The 20,445-nt window shown below is 40.8% G+C and overlaps 1 protein-coding gene across 1 annotated transcript in view; it reads left to right on the top strand.

Moving 5' to 3' along the window:
- Positions 1–18,893, top strand: part of Lpp (LIM domain containing preferred translocation partner in lipoma) — a 421,297-nt gene extending 402,404 nt beyond the window's left edge. Inside the window, exons 8-10 of the mRNA XM_051191238.1 lie at positions 10,546–10,724; positions 16,365–16,485; positions 18,662–18,893. Of these exons, the coding sequence (XP_051047195.1) occupies positions 10,546–10,724; positions 16,365–16,485; positions 18,662–18,790 (429 nt within the window). The 3' untranslated portion in view covers positions 18,791–18,893. The remainder of the gene's footprint in view (positions 1–10,545; positions 10,725–16,364; positions 16,486–18,661) is intronic.
- The last annotated feature ends 1,552 nt before the right edge of the window (positions 18,894–20,445 follow it).

A 20,445-nucleotide genomic window follows, 5' to 3' on the forward strand; every position in this document is an offset into this window, starting at 1 on the left:
ACATGTGGAAGCTATGCTTCTTGATATGATAGCCACCATAACTCATTGATAACAAATTTGTGACTATAAAACAATCTTTTTCTTTTATCTTCCACATCCAGTTGGTCAGAGATCTGATACTCTCTCAGTGGACTCCAGTTCAACATATTCAAGGGTCTTCTGAACCAAGGTATCTCAGAGGCCTGAATTACTAGTGAGGGACAAAGTGACTTTCTTGTCCACCTCCCTCTACTAAAGGTGGTCTCTCCAGCATGACAGCCTTGGTATAGAAGTTACATAACCTGTGGCAGTTTAGAACTTCAAGAGAAAAATCTTGTCATATTTTGTGTGTACCATAGAGAACCATCCACCACAGCAGTACTCCACTAGCTAGGCCCTTCCCAGGGCCCCAGCCCTTGCTGTTTGCCAACTTTTATTACATGGGAGGATGGAGTACAGTGTGATGTGATTTCAGTTCGCAGTGGGATATATATAAACAGGTTTTTACCATAAGTAATATATGACCACCTGAGGAAAAGGTAGAAGAATAGGAAAGAAGACCAGTAACAGAGGTAACATCCAAAGCCATTGACCTCCAAAGGTAATAATATTTATAGGAAGGAAAAACAATATTTAAGGCAGAGGTCACAGTGAATGAAGAGCAAGAATACTGAGTGTTAAAAAGTTTGGGTTGATAGGAATGAATGCTGAACTGAGTGAGGGGAGCAGGATGTATGTCTGGAAAGGGAAGGCCTCAGTGTTCATAAGGACCAAGATGTCCAGTTAGAAGAGCTGGCCTTGGGAAAGCCGTCCCTGGCTTCAGAGCCCAGACACACAGATCCGTTGAGCAATCTCTCCTCTCTACTTTCTTTCCTGCCTTTGATAGTAAACATACCATCTCTATTAAAATTTGCTTCCCAGCTAAAACTGAACACAGACTCTGAATTGCCGAATCACTTTGGAGTTTTTTCTTCGTACACCCCACCAACAACTGGGATGGCATGCATTTGAACAAACCAAAAGTGATTTCGCTCTTCTAGTTTTCTGAGCTTTTTGGCTAAATGCAGAGTGAGAAATTCATACCTTTTTCAAACAGTGTGGGTTCTTTTTCCCAGTTCCTCTCATCCATCTGGTTCTCTGGAGGTCTTGGAATCCAGGAAAGTGTTAGTTCACTGTGCTGAAATCCAAAAAAGACTGCTAAACTGTGAAAGAAAATTTGCATTCCAGAGACACTGAAAGAGTTAGTCCACAACTCTTGCGGCAAGGCGCAAACATCTGTATGTTCTGTCTCCTTGGTCTTTGAGGCAGTTGGAAAATCCTGTGGCATGGAAAACCCAGCATTCTTTGTGCCTTTTTGTACCTAGTTTATCTAAACCACTTTTGGTGTAGTGGGGAGTGCAGAAAGAAGAACCAAAGCATGTTATTATTTTATTTCTAGTGTCAAAAAATATTACAGGAGAGATACAGTTTAGGAGAACAGCAAATCACTTTGCAGTCTTCACGAGATTCCATTCTTGTGAATGGGTTCCGCAGCAGGGGTATGTGGCAGACCCGTCAGCAGGCCTGTACTCAGAAGAAACCACAATCACCACCATGACACTGGCATGTCATCATGACCTTTCTAAGCCATAGTTCTGTCTTTTGTCTTCCATTGGCAGAAGCATAATTAGAAGGCCTGGTTTTCAACAGAAGCCAAATGGTTGCCAAATGTGCTCAAGAGATCTCCAGGAGTTCAGAGCTAGCTCACCGCGCTCTGGCTCTTGTCACTGCCACTCCCAGGAGTTAGAGGCTTAAAGTTTTTCCCTGTCTTTTGAAAGAAGATCAAGTTTGGTTCAAAGAAGCTTTTCTGTCATATGCATAAGAACAAGGAGAAACCTTCCCTGACCCTGGCTTACTGTAATGTGAGAAGTAATTGCAATCCATAAAGTCAGGTAGAAAATAAGCATCAAGGCAGGGCTGAGTCTCAGAAACCAGACACGTGAGCAGAATGGTACAAAGAACATTTCTAGTCTTTGCTTGCAGATCTTGAGTCTAATGGATGACTCAGGCTGGTTTAATTCTGATCTGAGATGTGCATGTAGGTGGTCATTACTGCATATACACAATGCTGGACAGACACTTGCTTAAATTCACAGTTTAGACTGTCCCCTAGATGAGTCCAATTACCCCTGATAATCAAATGGCATTAAGTAAAAGAGTGTTGCCCTACTGACTGTGTGTGTGAATAATTTCAGATAATTTATTTATGGTCTTAGGGAAGTGTTTAGAATATTTCTTTTTTTTTTTTTTTTTTTTTTTTTTTTTTTGAGATACACTCTCACTGACACGAAAACAATGAATTCTAGGTCTGAAACACACCTCAGATGTTACTTTATTTAATGTCAGTTATTTTTTTTTCTTCATACAGCAAATACTTTTTGCAGGCCTGTTATGACTACATACTGCTACAGAGGCTGTGATTGTAGCAGTCTTCAATAGCCTTGTGACAAATAATACAGGCTGCCCCTGGCAAGAATGAGAGTTAGACCTTAGACATCATGCCATGAGGATCAGCATGTGTAAGTTCCAGGCCAGACTCTCCATTACCATCATTGTGTATCAGTCTTCTACAACCAATGACAAAATGCAAATGCAAAAATGCTTCTGCAGTGGCTCTTCACAGAAATGACTGTGCTGATTTTGTGTTATTTTTTTGGGCCATTTGCAGTGAAAAGCTTGTTACTTCAGGAAGAATCCACTGATGGGATTGGAGTTAGAGAACTTAGAAGAAACCATGTCTTTTGGGTCCTGGACATGACATCTTCATTGACTAGGGATAATATCAGGAAAATCTTCCTCACTGGAATCAGTATCCTAATACATCAAGCAAAAAGGGACAGGGAGCCCTAATTGATATACTTATGAAGTGTTATGGAACAGCAGAATGCTAAAGATGAGGAGGACAGTTTGGGGGAATTGCCATTACAAGAAGCTAGTAGAAACTTATTGTGTAGCAGAAAGTGTGAAATAGAGAAAAACGTGTTTGCCTTGGACTTGGAAGACATAGATTCAAACCCTCATCACATTAAGATGTGTCACATAGAAATTGTACATTCTACCTCCCCATGCCTTGCTGCTGTGGAGGTATCTGAGGTCTAGTGTACGCACGTTTGATGAACATGTCCAGTTCCCAGGTTTTGTTTGGGGTAGATAAATGAATGAATATTATTTTTATGAAGAAATGTAATATAATACTGTTTCAGCTAACATTACATTCTGAGCACTATGTTCTTCCTTTCATAGATGGGATCTATTAAAACATCAATGGAGACATTTTTGGTCTTAGTAGTGACGACACCAAAAGTCAGTTAATACTTAGACTTCAAACCCAGCCTCTTGAATTCATCTCCAGTTCTTTGACTGTATGACAGGCCTGCTGCAGTTCTCACATGAATAAGTCCTAACAAGACTATGCCTTGAAGATGTTATAAAGACGCGTCTCTGATTGGACTTGGCTTGGAAGGAAAGGAATCCTATTCTTTATTCCCCTCTCACGATTGTCTCATTGGAGTTCTGTGATCTTTTAATTTGCCCCTGGCAAGAAGGTCTGACACATAAATGTCGGCATTTCTCAAGGATTCTGATACATCCAAGAAAAGTACTTTGGAAGGCCTAACAATCAACATGGCTTAGATGTTTTAAAGTGTAAATCACCTCTCTGAGCTGTAAGGAATAGCTATACAAATGTGTTTTAACCACAGCTGTGTATTGTTGATTTGTTTGTCTGTGCAGGTCTTTCATTGACCTGCAGCTAGCCCAGTAAGCTAGGTTTGCCGGCCAGGGAGCTGCAAGAACCCACTTCTTTCTCCCGTAGCAGCACCAAGGATTACATGCATGTACCATAACACCAGGCTTTTACAATTTTTTTTTTAATATTTTATGTGTATGGGTTTTGAGTTCTATGTATGTTTATATACCACACACAAGCAATGTCCCCAAAGACCAGAAGTGGGTGTTGGATTATTGGAACTGGAGTTACATAAGGTTGTAAGTTGCCATATGAGTTCTGGGAATTGGATCTGGGTTTTCTGGAATTGATGAACCATCTCTCTGGTCTTGCACACCTGACACCTGGCCCGTTTTTTGTTTGTTTGTTTAAACATAAGGTCTGGTGATTGAACTTAGGTCACTGTGCTTGCTTAAAAAGCACTTACTAGGTGAGATACCGCCCCAACTCTCTTGTTTCTAAATTTTAAAGCCAATTTATATAGTCAAAATATAAATAAAATTGTCTTCTACTTCATTATCCTAGACTAATAACTCTGTTCCTCTTATGTTCATTTGTTCACATTCCTAAAAATATTGAATTCTCCCACACCAGCTCACAGAGTTTTGTTCTAATATTCTACCCATAGAGTGAGTTTTGTTTGAAGGCAGGCTTACCTGAGACATCTCTCAAAGAAGCTTAGATAGTGATGAAGACTCTTGTCATAATGTAACATCAGTGTCAAAGAGCATTAAAATCACTTTGCTTTCAAATACCAACCCAGACCCCACCAAGAGGAGATGGAATAGTCATGAAATACTGGCATCAGCCTGTTCTCCCCCATTCTCCAATAATTGCTCTCTGTGTGTTCCCACTACAGGTTGTTCGTGTCTCTATGAGAGCAATGTGCCCATGGGCTTTGCCTTTAATCAGTTGTTTACAGATGTGTTTAGCTCTCCTATTGTGGTGGAAACTTGTAAATGAAAGGGTTAGTATCTCAGAGGTCTTTGCCACTCCCAGGATGTTAAACACTTTGTTTCTTAGGCTTTCTGGGAATGTGTCTTATTAGAGGAGACTATGAAGTGTTTGTTTAAACAGACTTGATAAGTAATTTGAAAAATCATAGACAACAATGCACCCAGGATTTCATACAAAAAAAAAAAAAAGTTAAATTCTTACATAGAATCTTCAGTTATTTGTTTCATAAGGTGTGTGTGTTTGCGTGTATGTGTATGACAGGAAGTCATGACATCACAAAATATAGTTTTAATATCATCTAGCAACATTTGAGGAGAAAATCATAATTTTCAACTAGAAAAAGAATTTTGATTCTGATTAGAAAGTCACAGGTTAGGGATAACACTAAATATGCTGTCATTTCAGTCTGTTTTGGAACACAGATACAACTATAAAATACACATCTTGATGGAAGCCCCAAGTGCAGAAAAGATTGCAATAGGAGATGTGTATGTCACAGGGGGGCAGAACTGGTAGGGTTTTAAATGCAGGCTCACTGGAGCTCCCAAGGTTGAAAGAAGTCTTTGCCTGCCGAGATCCTTGAAGCACTCTTGATCATCAGAATCAAGAAAAGATGTACAGCCCATAAGTGAGTTAGACAATAGAATTATTTGATCTTAAGGAATTATGTTGGCACTTCAAGAGAAATTTGCTGAGTCACAGGCCATCTCTTTCTGTGGAACCACATTGCCATTCTGTTGATAACACTTACACTTGAAGTGTGCTTCCCAAGTTTTCACCTCACTGTTCATGTCGAAAAAGATGGCATTTGTTTAGAAAGAAATGAAGCATTTCCGGACCTAGCTGATGACTCGGGCTCTGCAAACCTTCCTCTGGCCCCTCACAACCCTCTCAAGTATGGTACACCTGAAACACACTTCAAGTTTGCTGCCTGGCAGGTTTTACATGGTTATATAAAATAATTTTATTTTAAATAAATTATCTTCAGTTTGTTGGTTTATCATCTAGTTAAAATTTATGAAGCATCAATTTTATATGGAAACACCATGTAAATGCTGGGATTCAACAATGAGTTTTCTGTCTGGTAATGTAGGAGTTTGGGGGACAGATGGTCTTAAGATCAGGACGTGTTTCCTGATTTCATTTCATTGCATGTAACTTGCAGGTAGTAAGCCCAAATGCCTTCTGTTTGCAATATAAAGTGTGTCTACAAAAATAAGTACAGTCTGAACATTGGAACAGTCTCATTGCATAGGGAACCAGGAGGTGTGAATCTGCTGCCAGCAGCGTTCATGATCCAGGCCTTGGTTTCTTGATTCTACTAAGGTGGCGGCTTGTAAACAGAGTAGTATGCATCTCACAGCCTCTGTCCTTTCACACACCTCATCTAGGAGTCAGTTTGGGCTTTTTAGATGTGTCACTTGGTATCATTTCTCTAAGCATGGCCTTTCGAGGGAGGCAAATGTGGAAAGTTATAAACTCTAGACCGAAGAAATTAGAAAGACATTCAGGTTCTAATATCTTTACTACCTTATTTGTTTTTTCTTTTTCTTTTTATCACAGTAAGATCAAAACTTTTCTCAAACACTAGCTGTCACACCATCATCATATAATCCTTCCTGTTTGTGATATTGCTCATTTAGCTAAAAATGTAAGATCACATTCTAACTTTATTATAAACTTAAATTTTAACAAAACTGACTTCTAGACTCCCAGCTTGTCTTACACTTACGTCTCTTGATTGAAAGCACTCACGCTGACCAGTATATTCCTGTCTGACGTGTTAGCTGGAATAACACTCTTGCGGTTAGTGTTTATGCTGCCTGGTTGCTTCATTTATATTCAGCTGCTCCTTCCAGCTCTTCTGCTTGGGAATTAGAAAAGTTATTTATATAACACCCAAGGATATAAAAGTTACAACCAGATTGTATCTCAAATTTAAAAACAGTTGCATTGGGGAGTTTTAAGTACAAGTTTGTTTGTGATCTTACTTTAATCTTTAGTTCAATTTTTTGTTCCTAATCACAAATGGATCTTCGTTGTCTCTGAGAAGTTCATAATCTGTGCCTTCCAACTATATATCCCCTGATTCTTTCTGGGACTTTCAAATCTTTGCTTTTAAACCATACTTTTGATTGGAGTAATTGCTTAAAATAGTGTCTGTTATAAAATTAATAAAATATAGATTATTAACTGCGCTTAAATGACAAGGTCTTCCATGGCTCAGTACCAGTTCCTGCCTGGAACCATGAGCTACACAGGCCCAGGGCAAGGATGACTATTTGTGCAGATGATACATTATGCTGCCCAGATGTCTCTTCAAGATTGAGACTCTTGTTGCCCTAGCTGCCGAGAAGAATGTTGACTGGTGAAGGCTCCTAGCTAGGTCCCTCTGTGCTAATTATCACCTGAATGAAAATACTTGAAGCAAAGTCACACTTCTTCCTTGGGGATCATCTTGCATCCACTGACAGATAGGTGCAGCTATGAAGGCTCTTGCCACTAGCTTCATGGAAGGACAATTCTGCATGTCAGTGGCAGCCATCAAATCCCCCATCTAGGTCTTGGTGGTAGCTACATCATAGATCTCACCTTGCTGTTTGTTTAATCTCCCAAAGATGCTGATCACTAGGGTACTGCTCAGTAACTTCCAGTGTGCAAAGTTGTCTCAGGATCTATTTTACAGGTGACACCTTCTCAGACTAGAGTTTCATGGGGAGAGAGAAGAGAGATCACTATTTGGCCATGTAGATGCCATAGGGAAAGCATCCCATGAGCAACTCTATGGTAGCAGAGAATGTAACTTATTTTAGCACAGCAGGAGGAGGATTAGGAAAGATTTCTTTTTCAGAATAAGTGGACTTGGAGATTCATTTGCAAAAATAAGATATTTTCTAGGAAAAGAAAAATGAAAAGGGAGCTCAGGATGGTGGCTAAAAGATAAAGCCCACATGTGAGATTAATGGGAATGAGAGCCAAGTCACAAAGCACATCCTTGATTGTAAGGATCCCCAGGCTGTAGTGTGCCCTTCTGCTGTCTGCCCACCTGTCAGACATGTTACCTGTTCCACATAGATGTGACCTGAACAGACTTAAAGGCATTTCTCCCCCAATGATACTAATGAAGTCTGTTTTCTTCAAAACTGCTATTCTACATTCCATTCTATTCTACTTTGGAAAAGCTTGACATGTACATGAAGAGCCCATCTCTTGAAATAACCACATATAAAAAGATTAAAGCATCTCATTGTTGGAAATAAAATTATGATTAGAAATTGCTAAAGGTTTAAAGTAGGGAGAGAGAGTAAACATGGGAAGCCCACTTTCAAACCTCTGTCAAGGGATTTTCCATTTGTTTCTAGTACCTATCTGGTAGTAGGAAATTGACCATTTCTTGTGTTAGTAAATAACTACAAAACTGAAGAATTGGGATTAATCATTTTACTATTGAGAAACCTGAAATCTGAATCATACAGAAGAAATATATACATATGATTATACAGTAGGTATTGTCAAAGCATGTTCTTTATGTTGCATATGGTATCCTTGTTATGGCTGTAAATGAGTTTGCCAGACCTCCAAATAGCCAGGAGTCAGAAAAGTAGAAGTGCCAGCCTCAAGTGCCCTCATGAGTTCAGTGACCCAGTTAACCAGTCACCTCTAAGTCTGTCCTCACCTGAGAAGTGACAGGCTGGACTAGAGGTAATGCTAGAACCCTCCACCCTGACAATGTGAAAGAGGAACAGAGGTGTATAGTAAAGGAAGTTGTTTAATGAAGGTTAAGGTACTCTTTATGTCCAAACCAGCTCCTTTTTTTTTTTTTTTTTTCTGATTTTTGAGACATTTTTCATGAGGTTAATTTTAGGCATATTTAAAGCTTGTTTTCATTGTAGAACTCTCCAGATTACCCATCCTGTGAATAGAGCACTCACAGACCATAATGCTTTCCCTTAGAAACTGGCTAAGCCTTTTTGTTACTCTGAGCCAGGCCTCAGCACAAACAAATATGCTCTCCGGTCTTGCATTTTCTGGTTTATTCAACTCCATTATAGACTGGGTTTAAGTAGCAAAAAAAGTTAAACCTCAGAGAAGGAAAACAGAAGCCCTAGGAAGATGATTTACCTCAGATCACCAGGGGAGAAAAGAAGCAGGGCTGTCATTTTCCAGACTGTCATCGGCCTCAGAATTTCATCCTGTAAACCTCTGCTATTTTAATTTCACCACTTCAAGATGGGGGGAAAGTAGCTTAATGGTGTCCTTGAGTTTAGACTCTGACCAGTGGCAGCCACAGAATCTCAAGCAGCTGCAACTCATGGAGAGGATGATGATGGATTTACCAGTTCATCTTGGGATGAATCAAGACTTGGAGACAGTGGACCAGTGCTGTGCTCCCATGGTGGAGTTAAACAATATTTCTTCACGCATTCTTTCTGTAGCCATTCATCCCCAGCTTGTTTTTATAGCAAGAAGTCTACTGGGACAGAGAAATGCATTCTTAAGAAGCACTGCCTTTCTTTAATGAAATGACAATATATTGTAAAGTAATGAGATATATACGTTCAGGTTGGTCATCAAAGAGCCTTTTGAGCTGTATATTGGAAGGTCAGAATGGCAAATTGTCACAGTTCATGTAATCAAAGCCGAGAGACAAAGTTGGCTATTTCCCGGTGGTGGATGAGAGTGAATGCCTGGCTTGGATGTGATGAGGAGATGAGCCTGGAGAGAGAGGTCAAATGGCATTGAGGGAATTCACTCTATACTATGGTTTTCATGAAGGTTTTGTTCAGAAAAATGCCTGGTCCCATGCATGTTTCAGGAAGCATTTTGGGCATCCTTGTAGAGGCAAAGGGGGTTATTTCAGGAGATAAACGAAGAAGCCAATGCCAAAGAGTTGCCTTGGGTCAGTTTACAGGACACTTGTTACCTCAGTACAAGCCCATCTTACCTCAGGGCATCTGAAGACCTCACAGTAAGACAGCAGTGTCTCCTTAATTCCCATGCTCCATCCATGACTGTGTCTTCCTGTTGATGTCTACACCCTACGTTGATTCCAGATTCTACTGAGTCACTTCAGATACTTCATTTGAGAATAACACATATCACATGTGGAAAAAAATTAGTTGAGACACAGTCTGAGGCAGGGTTAACAGCTGGACCATTTGAATGCTGACTTGCTGAATAATAAGATCTTAAGGTTCATAAACATCCCTAAGGCTCAGCATATTTTCAAAGCCAGGTAAATCCAATTTCTTAGTTTACTTTTTACAACCCAACCACCACTTTATGTTCAGCATTCCTATCAGAGGTTCATTCAGCCTGAATTTTGGGGTTTTAAATGGGAGCTTTGATTTGGGCTCTACGAAGGGGTATACACTGTTGAAGTCATTATAAAGATAAAAAGTTAGGGGCCTCAGTGACCCTACTGGGTCTTTAACATTGAGTCATGTTTTACTTGTAACAGTAAAACAGTTTTCTAAGTACAGTACCTGGGTGATGTAGTTCAGCAAACACAACCAGCCTACCGCCTGTTCTTATAAATAAAGCTTTATGAAATTACAGGTCCTTTGTTTTTGTGTGCTTAGAGGCAGCCTTTGCCCTAAGCGGGTAAATTGAGTGGTTAGTAACACAGGTCCTTATTATCTGAACCTTTACTGAAAACTGTGTCGTCTCTTTTGGTGATACCAAAAGGAATGCCATAGACAGTGGGTATTGTCTCTGGCAGATCCCCTCTGACCTGCCTGTGCACATCATTCCCGCTGATGCTACCCACTGCCCTCCCTAGATTGTTGTGATACACACTGGAGCCATGGTGTTCTGCTGACCCGTTTTCTTTCTTTCCTCAGAATACGCTGGAACAGTGCAGTGTGTGTTCCAAGCCCATCATGGAGCGCATCCTCCGTGCCACTGGCAAGGCCTACCATCCTCACTGCTTCACCTGTGTGATGTGCCACCGCAGCCTGGATGGCATCCCATTTACCGTAGATGCCTGCGGCCTCATTCATTGCATCGAGGACTTCCACAAGTAAGTAACCACTCTCACCTCCAACCTGCCAGTCCTCTTGAAGTCTGCTCTTGTCATCTGCCACTGGCCATGTTTCTTTTTGAGCTATATATATTCCAGTTTCTAGGGATGTATTCAGAGAGTTATCTCCAGGGCAGGGACTGACATTTGGGGATCCCTGTCGTTATCTAACTTATTCTCTATTCAGAACTTCTCTGCAACCGGTCATGATAACTTTGTGTGGCTATAGATATGGGCAAGCCGACTCAGTTGGACAAGAGCCATGGCATTTGGCAAGTTGCATAACTTCTCCCAGTTCTTCAGTTTAGTTATCTGACCAGAGCTTGACCCAATGGTCTCTTAACTGTGACAACCTCAGCACCCTTGTTAGTGTACAAGTAGGAGGTGCTCCTAGAAAGGTGCAGAGATGCAGACAGCTATTCTGTCACACAGTTCCAGTGTGAAAAGCAGCTCTGTGCCATCGCCAACATATGCATGTCCCCCCCTTAGCCTCCTCTCCACCAAGGTCTTGTGTGCCTCGATACCCTTTCCAAGGACATTGTTAGTGCAGTATTTGTTGTGCAGCATTCTGAGAAGGATCAGAAGGCAAATTCTCAGGACCAAGTCTACTGAACCACAGGTGGGTCTAGAAACATGATTCCCCTTCTTTGTGGCTCCAATTTTATAGTCCCTCTTTCCTCCATTATAGGAAGTTTTGAGAAAATGACAGCTTTGTGTTTTTCTTAATTTTTGCCGGTTAGCTGGCTACCAGGTTCATCACATCAGAGCCCATGTTTATTATGGGCTGGGCTGTGTGGAGAGCTGCAGGTATGACTTGCTAATGAGCCAGGGTGGCCTCCTTGCTTCCGTTCACTGGGCAGTCACTGTAAGAGTGGTTTGTAAGGTCCCCAAAAGATGAAGCACATTGCTGACCACTTTGGGCTCCGCTCTGGGACTCAAGACAGGCTGTGGGTTTCTCTCACCACTGTTGATTGTCAACATCCAGAAGGGACTTTCCACAAGCAGTTTGGGGACCTAAGACTCATATTTTTAAAATGAATTTCCTGACCACTCTCCCAAGGAGCAGTGAAAGGAAAAAACCTCCCCAAAAGACATGAGGCTGAATGAATTAAAAAACAAAAAACAAAACAAAACAAAAAAAAAAAAAAAAAAAACCACAGAAGCAGAAATTTTCAACCTCAATTACATGAGAAAAGACCCTGCTTTTAAAGGGCAGTCACAGCATAAATTGTACTTCACGTTATTGCTATTTTTAGCTTGTAATAATTACACATAAAAAAAATACCTTGCATCTATTTAAGGGATGTGAAAAGATACCAACAGGGGGTGTTTTTCTGTCACCATCTCTCTCCTCTTCGGGACTTTCAACAATGCAAGAAAGACAGGTAGATGTCAGCAGTGCGCACACGTTTGTGTTGTGGGGAAAGCCTGAGCTATTATACCCCTCAATTAAAAGAGGAAATCAGTTCTGACACATGTAAGTTTGTGTTTCTGCCACTTATCGTTCATTTCTACTGGTGGGCAGCATAATTAGAGACTTGCAAGGAGTGGCATAAGCATGTAGATCTGAACACTGAAAAAGCAGCCTTGAGCAACTGAAAGGGGGGAGGGAACATATATCTCAAGCCCCAACCCTCTCCCCTTTTCAATGCACATGAAAAGAAACATCTTTTTAAAAAACTGTCATCTGCACAATTAACAGATATGGCGGGGGTGGCTTTTGGATACCACTCTTCAGTGGAAGGGAAATAAAAGAACATTTTCCAGAGCATGTATCACTTACCTTAGAAAGTACTAGAATACAGAGTGGCTAACCTTCCACCATGGAGTGCTAGCCTTCCAACATGGGGTGTGTACTGCACAGCCAGGGCAACCAACAAAGGGGCAGAGAAAACTTCTCTTCTTTCGGGAAGCTTCTTAGCTTTTCCTGAATGGGTCTCCATTGTGGGTTTTTAGAAAACACCTTTTAGTTTAATTCTCACATTCACAAACTTCGCTCTATGTGCTGGTAGCTGCAATTAGTACTGAAGGAGACACTGGGCACAGAGAGCCGGATGGAGGTAGTTGTCAATGCTGGACTTGTGGAAGGAGGCAGAGTATGCCAGCATAACGGGGTACAGGGCAGAAAGGGCAGAACCCGGAGGTATGCCCAAGAAAATCTGCCCTGTCTTCTTCAGAACTAATCATTTGACTCTGGGATTCAGACAGTTCTCATGCAAGCAGAACTGGAAGTGTGCTATGAAGATGGGTGAGAAATGGGGTGGCTGATGAGGATATAGGGGTTGACTCTTGGCACAGCCTCTAAAATGGCATCTCAGACACTTGAAGGGCAGAATCTTGAGCCTTAGCAAATGGGCCATTTCCATATAAATACCTTTGGTTAAGGTTGACTCAAGTCCTACAGCCCACTGGGAACTGAACTCTTTTGTAGACATGATCGCCAGTAACTAATGAGAACTCCCTTGTAGGGGGACTATTTTAGGCCCTGTATACAAGTATGTGAGAGTAGGCAGTGTACAGACATGGATGGACACATATGGGGACTTACACAGGGAAACACATACACACACTCCTTCCTCATATTTCCTCCATGGCTGTCTTTAAAGGCTAAACCTATTATCTATTTTAGTACGACGTCTTTGATTTTTGCCTCTCTTTATATCCCCAGTTATGAATTCTTGCCACCTTTATATTTGAGTAATTTTGTAAGTCAATCATAGTGTTTCCTGCTTTATAATGAACTATACAAGTGAACAGTTTTTTTTACAGTAACCAGCTTAGATAATTTTTGCAAGAAGGTAGACTAGATATACAAGTTTACAACAAATACAGAGCATGAAGAATTCCCCACCAGGTCTTTGCTGGAATCTCTTTGAGTCCATGTTTCTTGTGCCAGGAGAGTGGGCTTACACTGCTCTTTTTAGTGTGTGAGGCATACACAGTGTGATCTGTGCTTTCTTGGCTGAGGTGTCATGTACAGTGTTAGTCAGGCTTCCTGTCCCTAGGACAAATACCCGAGGAGGAAAGGGCTATTTGAGCATGTGGTTTTCAGAATTTTTGGTCCACAGTAAGCAGGTTCTCTGTTTCTGAACCTGCAGTGGGGCAGTATATAGTGGAGGAAAGGTATAATTGAACAAAGCTAATCACCTCATGGCTGCCAGGGACAAGATGTGCCCTTGAAAGGTATGTTGTCATGATCTGCTTCCTCTAAATAGCTGGTGTCCTACATCTCCACCACATCCTGATAACGTCATTACACTATGACTCTAATAATGGAGGAATCTGCTGAAGTCAAAGATGTCACAATCCAGTCACCTCCCAGAGGTTCATCAGCTGGCAACTAAGTGTCAAGTAGTTGAGCCTGAAGGGAATACTTTGTGGCCAAGCTATAGCACTGATCCATTTGGTTGTTTAATTTAGCATTCAATCGCTAATTTGCCAAAAATATGTTGCATATGGAATGACTAGGTTCATGGCTCCCTTGACTGAAGAATAAAAATAATAAAAATACTTCCTCATAATGTAGCCATCAACAGAAAATAATAACATGTGTACAGAGCCTAATAGAACTTAGCATGTAACAAGCACTTAATAAACAGTAACCATCAAAACTGTTTTCACGTCATCATTATAATCATCATCATCATCATTATTATTATTATCCACTACTGAAAAGCACCACCTCAGATCATGTAGCCACAGTGAGAGCTCCTGCCTTGCTATGTTGCTAAGGAAGAGGGATTGGTTAGTGAGAACGTAGTTTCAGGCTGTCTAGAGAAGGGCCATGAGACCAGACATAAAATCTATTAGCACCTTCTCACGGAAAAGGATAGCAGGTGTTTCATGTCATCAGGTATTGCTCAGATTCCTCCCGTGTGAACCAATATAGTGGTCACCAGAAATAATTACTACCAAAACAGGTAAAGTACAAAAAGAAAAGGAGAAATCATATCCCAGAGGATTACATCTATGGGAAAACTGGAGGAGGCTTGGGCTACTTCTGCCCTCACAATATCCTCCTTGTAGCTGGGGAAAGGAAGTTTTGCAGTTGATAACAGAAGTCTGCGAATTTTACTACTGATAACCCAGATTCAAAAATAATCAGGTAATCCGAAGCAATTTTTGCCACTGAATATAAACTTCTTGCATAAAATATCAATTATAACTACCCTGATTACTACTGCAGTTGTACCATGATCCTCTTAATTTTTCTTTCACAGCAATCAATCGATCTGCTACTTAATTCATATTTATTTAGATTACAGCCATACAGATGCCTTTTGGGTGCTGCCAGGAAAATTAAAATGTACATACAGAGTATAATGTATGTAAAAATGCTTTGACAGCCGTGCAGTGCTCTGCACAGTATTAGATTACTATCATTATTTCCTTTTAAGTCTTACTACAAGTAGATAAATTTTAAAATCATTAATCTTAAAACCATTAGCATGAAAAACTTCAGTAACTTACTCAGTATCTCTATATATCCCTTTGTCTCTCATTTGTTTTTAGTTCTTTATATAGGAGCCCACTCGGTAGCCCAATCTAGGTTGGAACTTAGGGTGATCCTCCTGCCTCAGCCTCTCCAGTACTAGGATATCATGTGTTGGTTCTATGTATCTTTTAATGTTTTTCTTCAGTTCTTATCTGTGTCCATTCCAATTATGCCTCATTTTACACCTTCACAAATGCTATCCTTAAATTCTAGAAAATAAAAATGGATTCATAGCCCATTTTTTTTCAGCCTGCTAATCTTTAAGACAACAGGTTCTGTTAGTGAATAACAATAAATTAAGAAATATATTTCTGGGCATTGGTGGTACATGCCTTTAATCCCAGCACTTGGAAGGCAAAGGTGGGCAGATCTCTGTGAGTTCGAGCCCAGCCTGGTCTACAGAGCTAGTTCTGGGAGAGGCTCCAAAGCAATATAGAAAAATTTTTTCTCAAAAAAAAATTTAAAAAAAAAAGAAATATCTTAATGTTCATATATTAATGTCCTTCACCAATAGCTTCAAACATATGTGTATTATAGACTTTGATCATGCTAAAATTCCTTTTACAGACAAAATGTAAGTAATGTGTACTTTGCCATTGTGAGTTTTTCATAAAATATATAGTAAGACCACCAACCTCTGCCATTTGGTAATACCTGTGAGTTTGAAGCTTCTTATGGCCTAGAATTGAACACACATTTTTAAAGAAAAAAGATGCAGACATTCCTAATTGCACAATTTGTCTAGGGCACAAGGAAGGCACACTAACATTTAGAAGTAACTCAGAGGATAATGAGAACCTGCCAGGACTTTGGCGATCCTGGTTCAGACAGGACCTTGTTTTCTGTATTCAGCTAGATCATACCTAGGAACTAGTGTGGTTCTGTGTACAGGATTGCTGCATATTACATGCTGCCTGCTAAAGAGTCTCTCTAAACAAAGCAGTTCAAGCCCTCTTCCCAGCTCATACCTTCTTCCCTGTCAAATACATAGCATGCACCCTCTGTAGAGGCCTCTTACTGTCTCACTTTCTTTAGGTCAAGGTCACACAGGACATACAGACCAGGTGTCATCCTGTGGGGTTAGCTGTGCCCTTCTCCATCTGCATCTATACTTGACATCTCACCAGAATTCTGTCTATCTTCAGGAAATTTGCCCCACGCTGTTCTGTGTGCAAGGAGCCTATCATGCCTGCCCCAGGCCAGGAGGAGACCGTCCGCATCGTGGCTCTGGATCGTGATTTCCACGTGCACTGCTACCGCTGTGAGGTGTGTGGTATCCCTAAGTCAGAGGAATCGTGAAAGCTGGAGACCTTGGTGCCTAACAAAGACCTTAGTGTTAACAGACAGGATTCAGCTCTGACACAGGCAGTTAATGCAGTGACATCACACAACTTACCACACTTGGCATAGACACCCTCTGTACAGATGCTTCACATTCTTACCTATTCAGATGTGACTATAAGACCACAACACAAAATTACATGTCTTAGGACAGTGTAAACTATTAAGCTAGACAAAAGGTGGTGATGATGAATCTGTAGCTAATGATTGGGTTAACTCCTTCATTGGGCAGAGAGGCCATTATCACCCATTGATAAAGACAAGAATTCATTCATTTCAGAGTTGCAGGAACTTCCCATTCAGAGTCATAGAGATTCATTTATACAGTAGTTAGCTTCCAAGTGTCACTTAAGAAGTCACAGCTGCTAAGAGCTAAGGGTCAGCCACAGGATGCTGTGAGAATCCATAAGGCACACCCATATCCAGCCTAGAAGTGAGAAAGGAAGCTTAATCTGACACTATGGCACATACAGCCATTACCGCAGCAAAGGACAAGGGGGCCTTTGCCTCATCATGTGACTTTTAAAAGAACAGTACATTGAGAAAATGGTTTTTAAATATTTTACCTTCTTCTATGAGTTACTTAGTCCTCTCCTTCCAAACATCGTTCTTTGTCATTACCAACTTTTGTGAATGTGGCACTTTCCTGCCCCTCCTCTTCCCTGGGTGGGATGCAGACTCTCTCACCCCCTTGTCCTCATAGTCCAACTAAAAGAAGCCTGAGAATACAAGCTAGCAAGGCTCTGGGGCCCCAGAGAATTTGTCCACTCCATTCACTGCCTTGCCTGTAACTGACCATCTGTTTTTGCACTGTGCTTTGTTCCGCCATAAAGCCCAGGTTATATGCTCCTCACCAAGCTTAACAAGGGGGAGGGGGAGGGGGAGAAAGGAAGAGAGAGAAAGGGAGAGAGAGAGACTTGAAACTGCCATCTATGAATGACGTTATTGTGACTTGCAATAATTTTATTGTTTAGTTCCATTACTCAGTTCCTGAAGACATCTCAAAGTACAATATATCACTGGTTCTTTCTGGCAAAGCCAAACTTCCGGTGAAGCATAATTGTGTCTGCCGTTGTACTTTGGGTCAGCCCTGTTTATTCTAAGAGTTTATTATTTGTCAGCTCTAGACATGGCTTCATTCATCTCCTTGCCACTCTTAGAGAGCAGAGTGGGGGGGGGGGTTGCAGCCATCACAGCCTGTGACAGCTCTCCAAGTGAGCAGGGCACACAATGCTAAATATGGCTCTGTTTGTTTTCCAAGCAAATTGCATTTCTTCTAAAGTCAAGAGCTGCCATTCAGTGTTCCCTAACACTTTCCACCCCTCATTTTCTATAGAGTACATTCACATCCATTGTCTGTTTTGACCATCCCAAAAACCTGATAAGGAAGAAATGCCCTTATTTTCAGAATGGCATTCAGTCTTGGGTACAGCCTGTACAGACAGTGACAAACCCAACAGTAGCACCCAGGGAACTTGTCTCCCATTATAAAATGTGTCTCTCTCCACTGTGTTATCCCTTTGGAAAAGCATGACAAACTATTAGTCCTCCCCACCCTTGCAAATTTTGTCCTTGCTACATTCATGTAAAGCTACAAAGCCATTGTTTGTCTTGTTACATGACAGAAACCACTTTTTAAATTTAAGTAGCCATACACTTCTGCTCTTGCACTTGTGCATTCTTTAGATGAAATACTAAAATTAAGGACAAAGGGTTGTGTGCCTTAGGGGGCATACTCTATTTTCCCTTACTGTTGTTTTTAGGAGAGCAGATTAACCCCTGGGAGCTGAGAGCTATGGGTTCTTTCATCCTTGTACTATGTTTTGTATTCAGTGACTAGAAGACTTGGTCATTTTACACGATCTAAATTTGTTTTGTTTTGAGAAAGAGTCCTTGCTGGCCTCGAACTCACAGAGGTCCATGTGCCTCTGCTTCCCAAGCACTGGGATCAAAGGCATGTGCCACCACTCCTGGCTACCATTTGCCCTTATGTTACTGACCTCTAATTCAGTTTCATCTGCTGTGTCACCTACTAAGCGTGGAGTAGTGTGGACACATCATGGAGGCCTGGCTTCCATCACTCCTGTCTTCATTTCCCTAGGACTGCGGCGGTCTTCTGTCTGAAGGAGACAACCAAGGCTGCTACCCCTTGGATGGACACATCCTCTGCAAGACCTGCAACTCAGCCCGCATCAGGGTGTTGACCGCCAAGGCAAGCACTGACCTGTAGAGTCAGTCGTCCGCTTAGCAGCTGAGTGTGTGCACTGAGAAGAATGAACCACAAGAAAAAGATAAGAGAAGAAATAGAAAAATAGAGGCAAAGCTCTCAACCTCTGAGATGGTCTCTGTTCTTCATCTGCTGTTAACCTTTTCTTTAGAAGCACATACATGATGAGATTTGTTTAAGTTCCTACCAAATACACATTTCACATTTAATCATGTAGGGCCTTGATAAGCCTTTGTTGCAAGGACTTCCACATTTTTGCACAGATTATGCCCCGTCCCGTTCACTTCTGCATTCCTGTAACTTTTAATCCCCGTGTCTGTCTCACTTTTCATCTGGTTGAATAGATTTTTGGTGTGGTATTTGCTGTCACATGATTTTTCCTGGGTGAATGTGCCAGCCTGCAGGTGCTGTTTAGCATGACCTCTCATCCTGTCATTTTCACTCTGATTGTGGCTGCAAAAGTTAGCCGTTCGTTCTGTTGCCATTGCAAAGGTGGATTTTCCCATCACACTACACTGCTCATGTCTCCTGTTAAAAAGCAAAGTGGGAAGGGGTATGTGCACATTTTTTTTCTGTTAGGCTATAAAGAATTTATTTGGAAAAAAAAACATAAATTAACAGGAGCCCAAATTTAGTTTGCAGTTATCCAAATTCAAAATCTGTAGTGCCCAGTGATCAAGGCTCATTTGAAAATGTTTATTGGCCAATAGCTAAAATGTGGTAAAAGAACCAAATTTCACTTACTGAGCTCAAAAAGTCAAGTGGGAAATGCTAGCCAAAGGGTTGCTTTGTGTATTTGAAAAGCCCGTTATGTTTCAATAATTCTACCTTGAGATTTTCCTCTCCACACCATCTGAACATAAAACAGACAGACTTGTTTTTGGTACATTTCCAATTCTGTCTGACACTTCATCTTAGAAATACCATGAATTTTCCCCTAATATACAAGCATGGTTACCACAATTAGCATTTATCTATAGAAAGGTATGTATTAAAAAAAATCAAATTCTTCTCTCTCTCTCTCTCTCTTTTTTTTTTCCTGTACTTTTTATAATGACCCAAATCTGTGTTTTTCCTGAAAATTGCAAATTGGGACACATAAAATGAAGTTATGTAACCATGTTTTGTCTTTAAAAAAGAAAGAAAAGCTGCAAAAGATTTTGAAACCAGAGTTTGATTGTTCTTATAATCCTTTTCCAACTCAAGTACATATTGCAGGAGACATTTTCCTATCTTCAATGTGACATTTACACCACACTCTCAAAGACAATCACGGAAAACAAAATTGTCTTTCTGAGCTAAAAATATGCAGAATGGCTGCCTAGAATCTTCATGCGAACTCTTATTAGCCAGTGAAATGCTTGCTTGCCAACTGGAGCCTGTTTGCTTCTTTGAGAAGGAGACACCTCGCTTAGCAATTGCAGCTGGCCATTTTGTAAACTCAGTGCTCCATATCCTGGGATGAGATTTCACAAACCTTTCTTTAAATCTTCTACAAATATATACTTTTAAATTATGGAATACTTTAAATATACAGAAGGGTGTAAACAATAATATAGTGAATCCCTCTGTAGCTAATACCTAGTCCTAGAAATACAGTCACCTTAAATCCCACACATACCTTCTAGTTTCTCTTAAGTGGTGCTGGGAGTTGAACT

The sequence above is a fragment of the Phodopus roborovskii genome, unplaced genomic scaffold (genome assembly GCF_943737965.1).
Source record: "Phodopus roborovskii unplaced genomic scaffold, PHOROB, whole genome shotgun sequence".
In the NCBI taxonomy this organism is placed as follows: domain Eukaryota; kingdom Metazoa; phylum Chordata; class Mammalia; order Rodentia; family Cricetidae; genus Phodopus; species Phodopus roborovskii.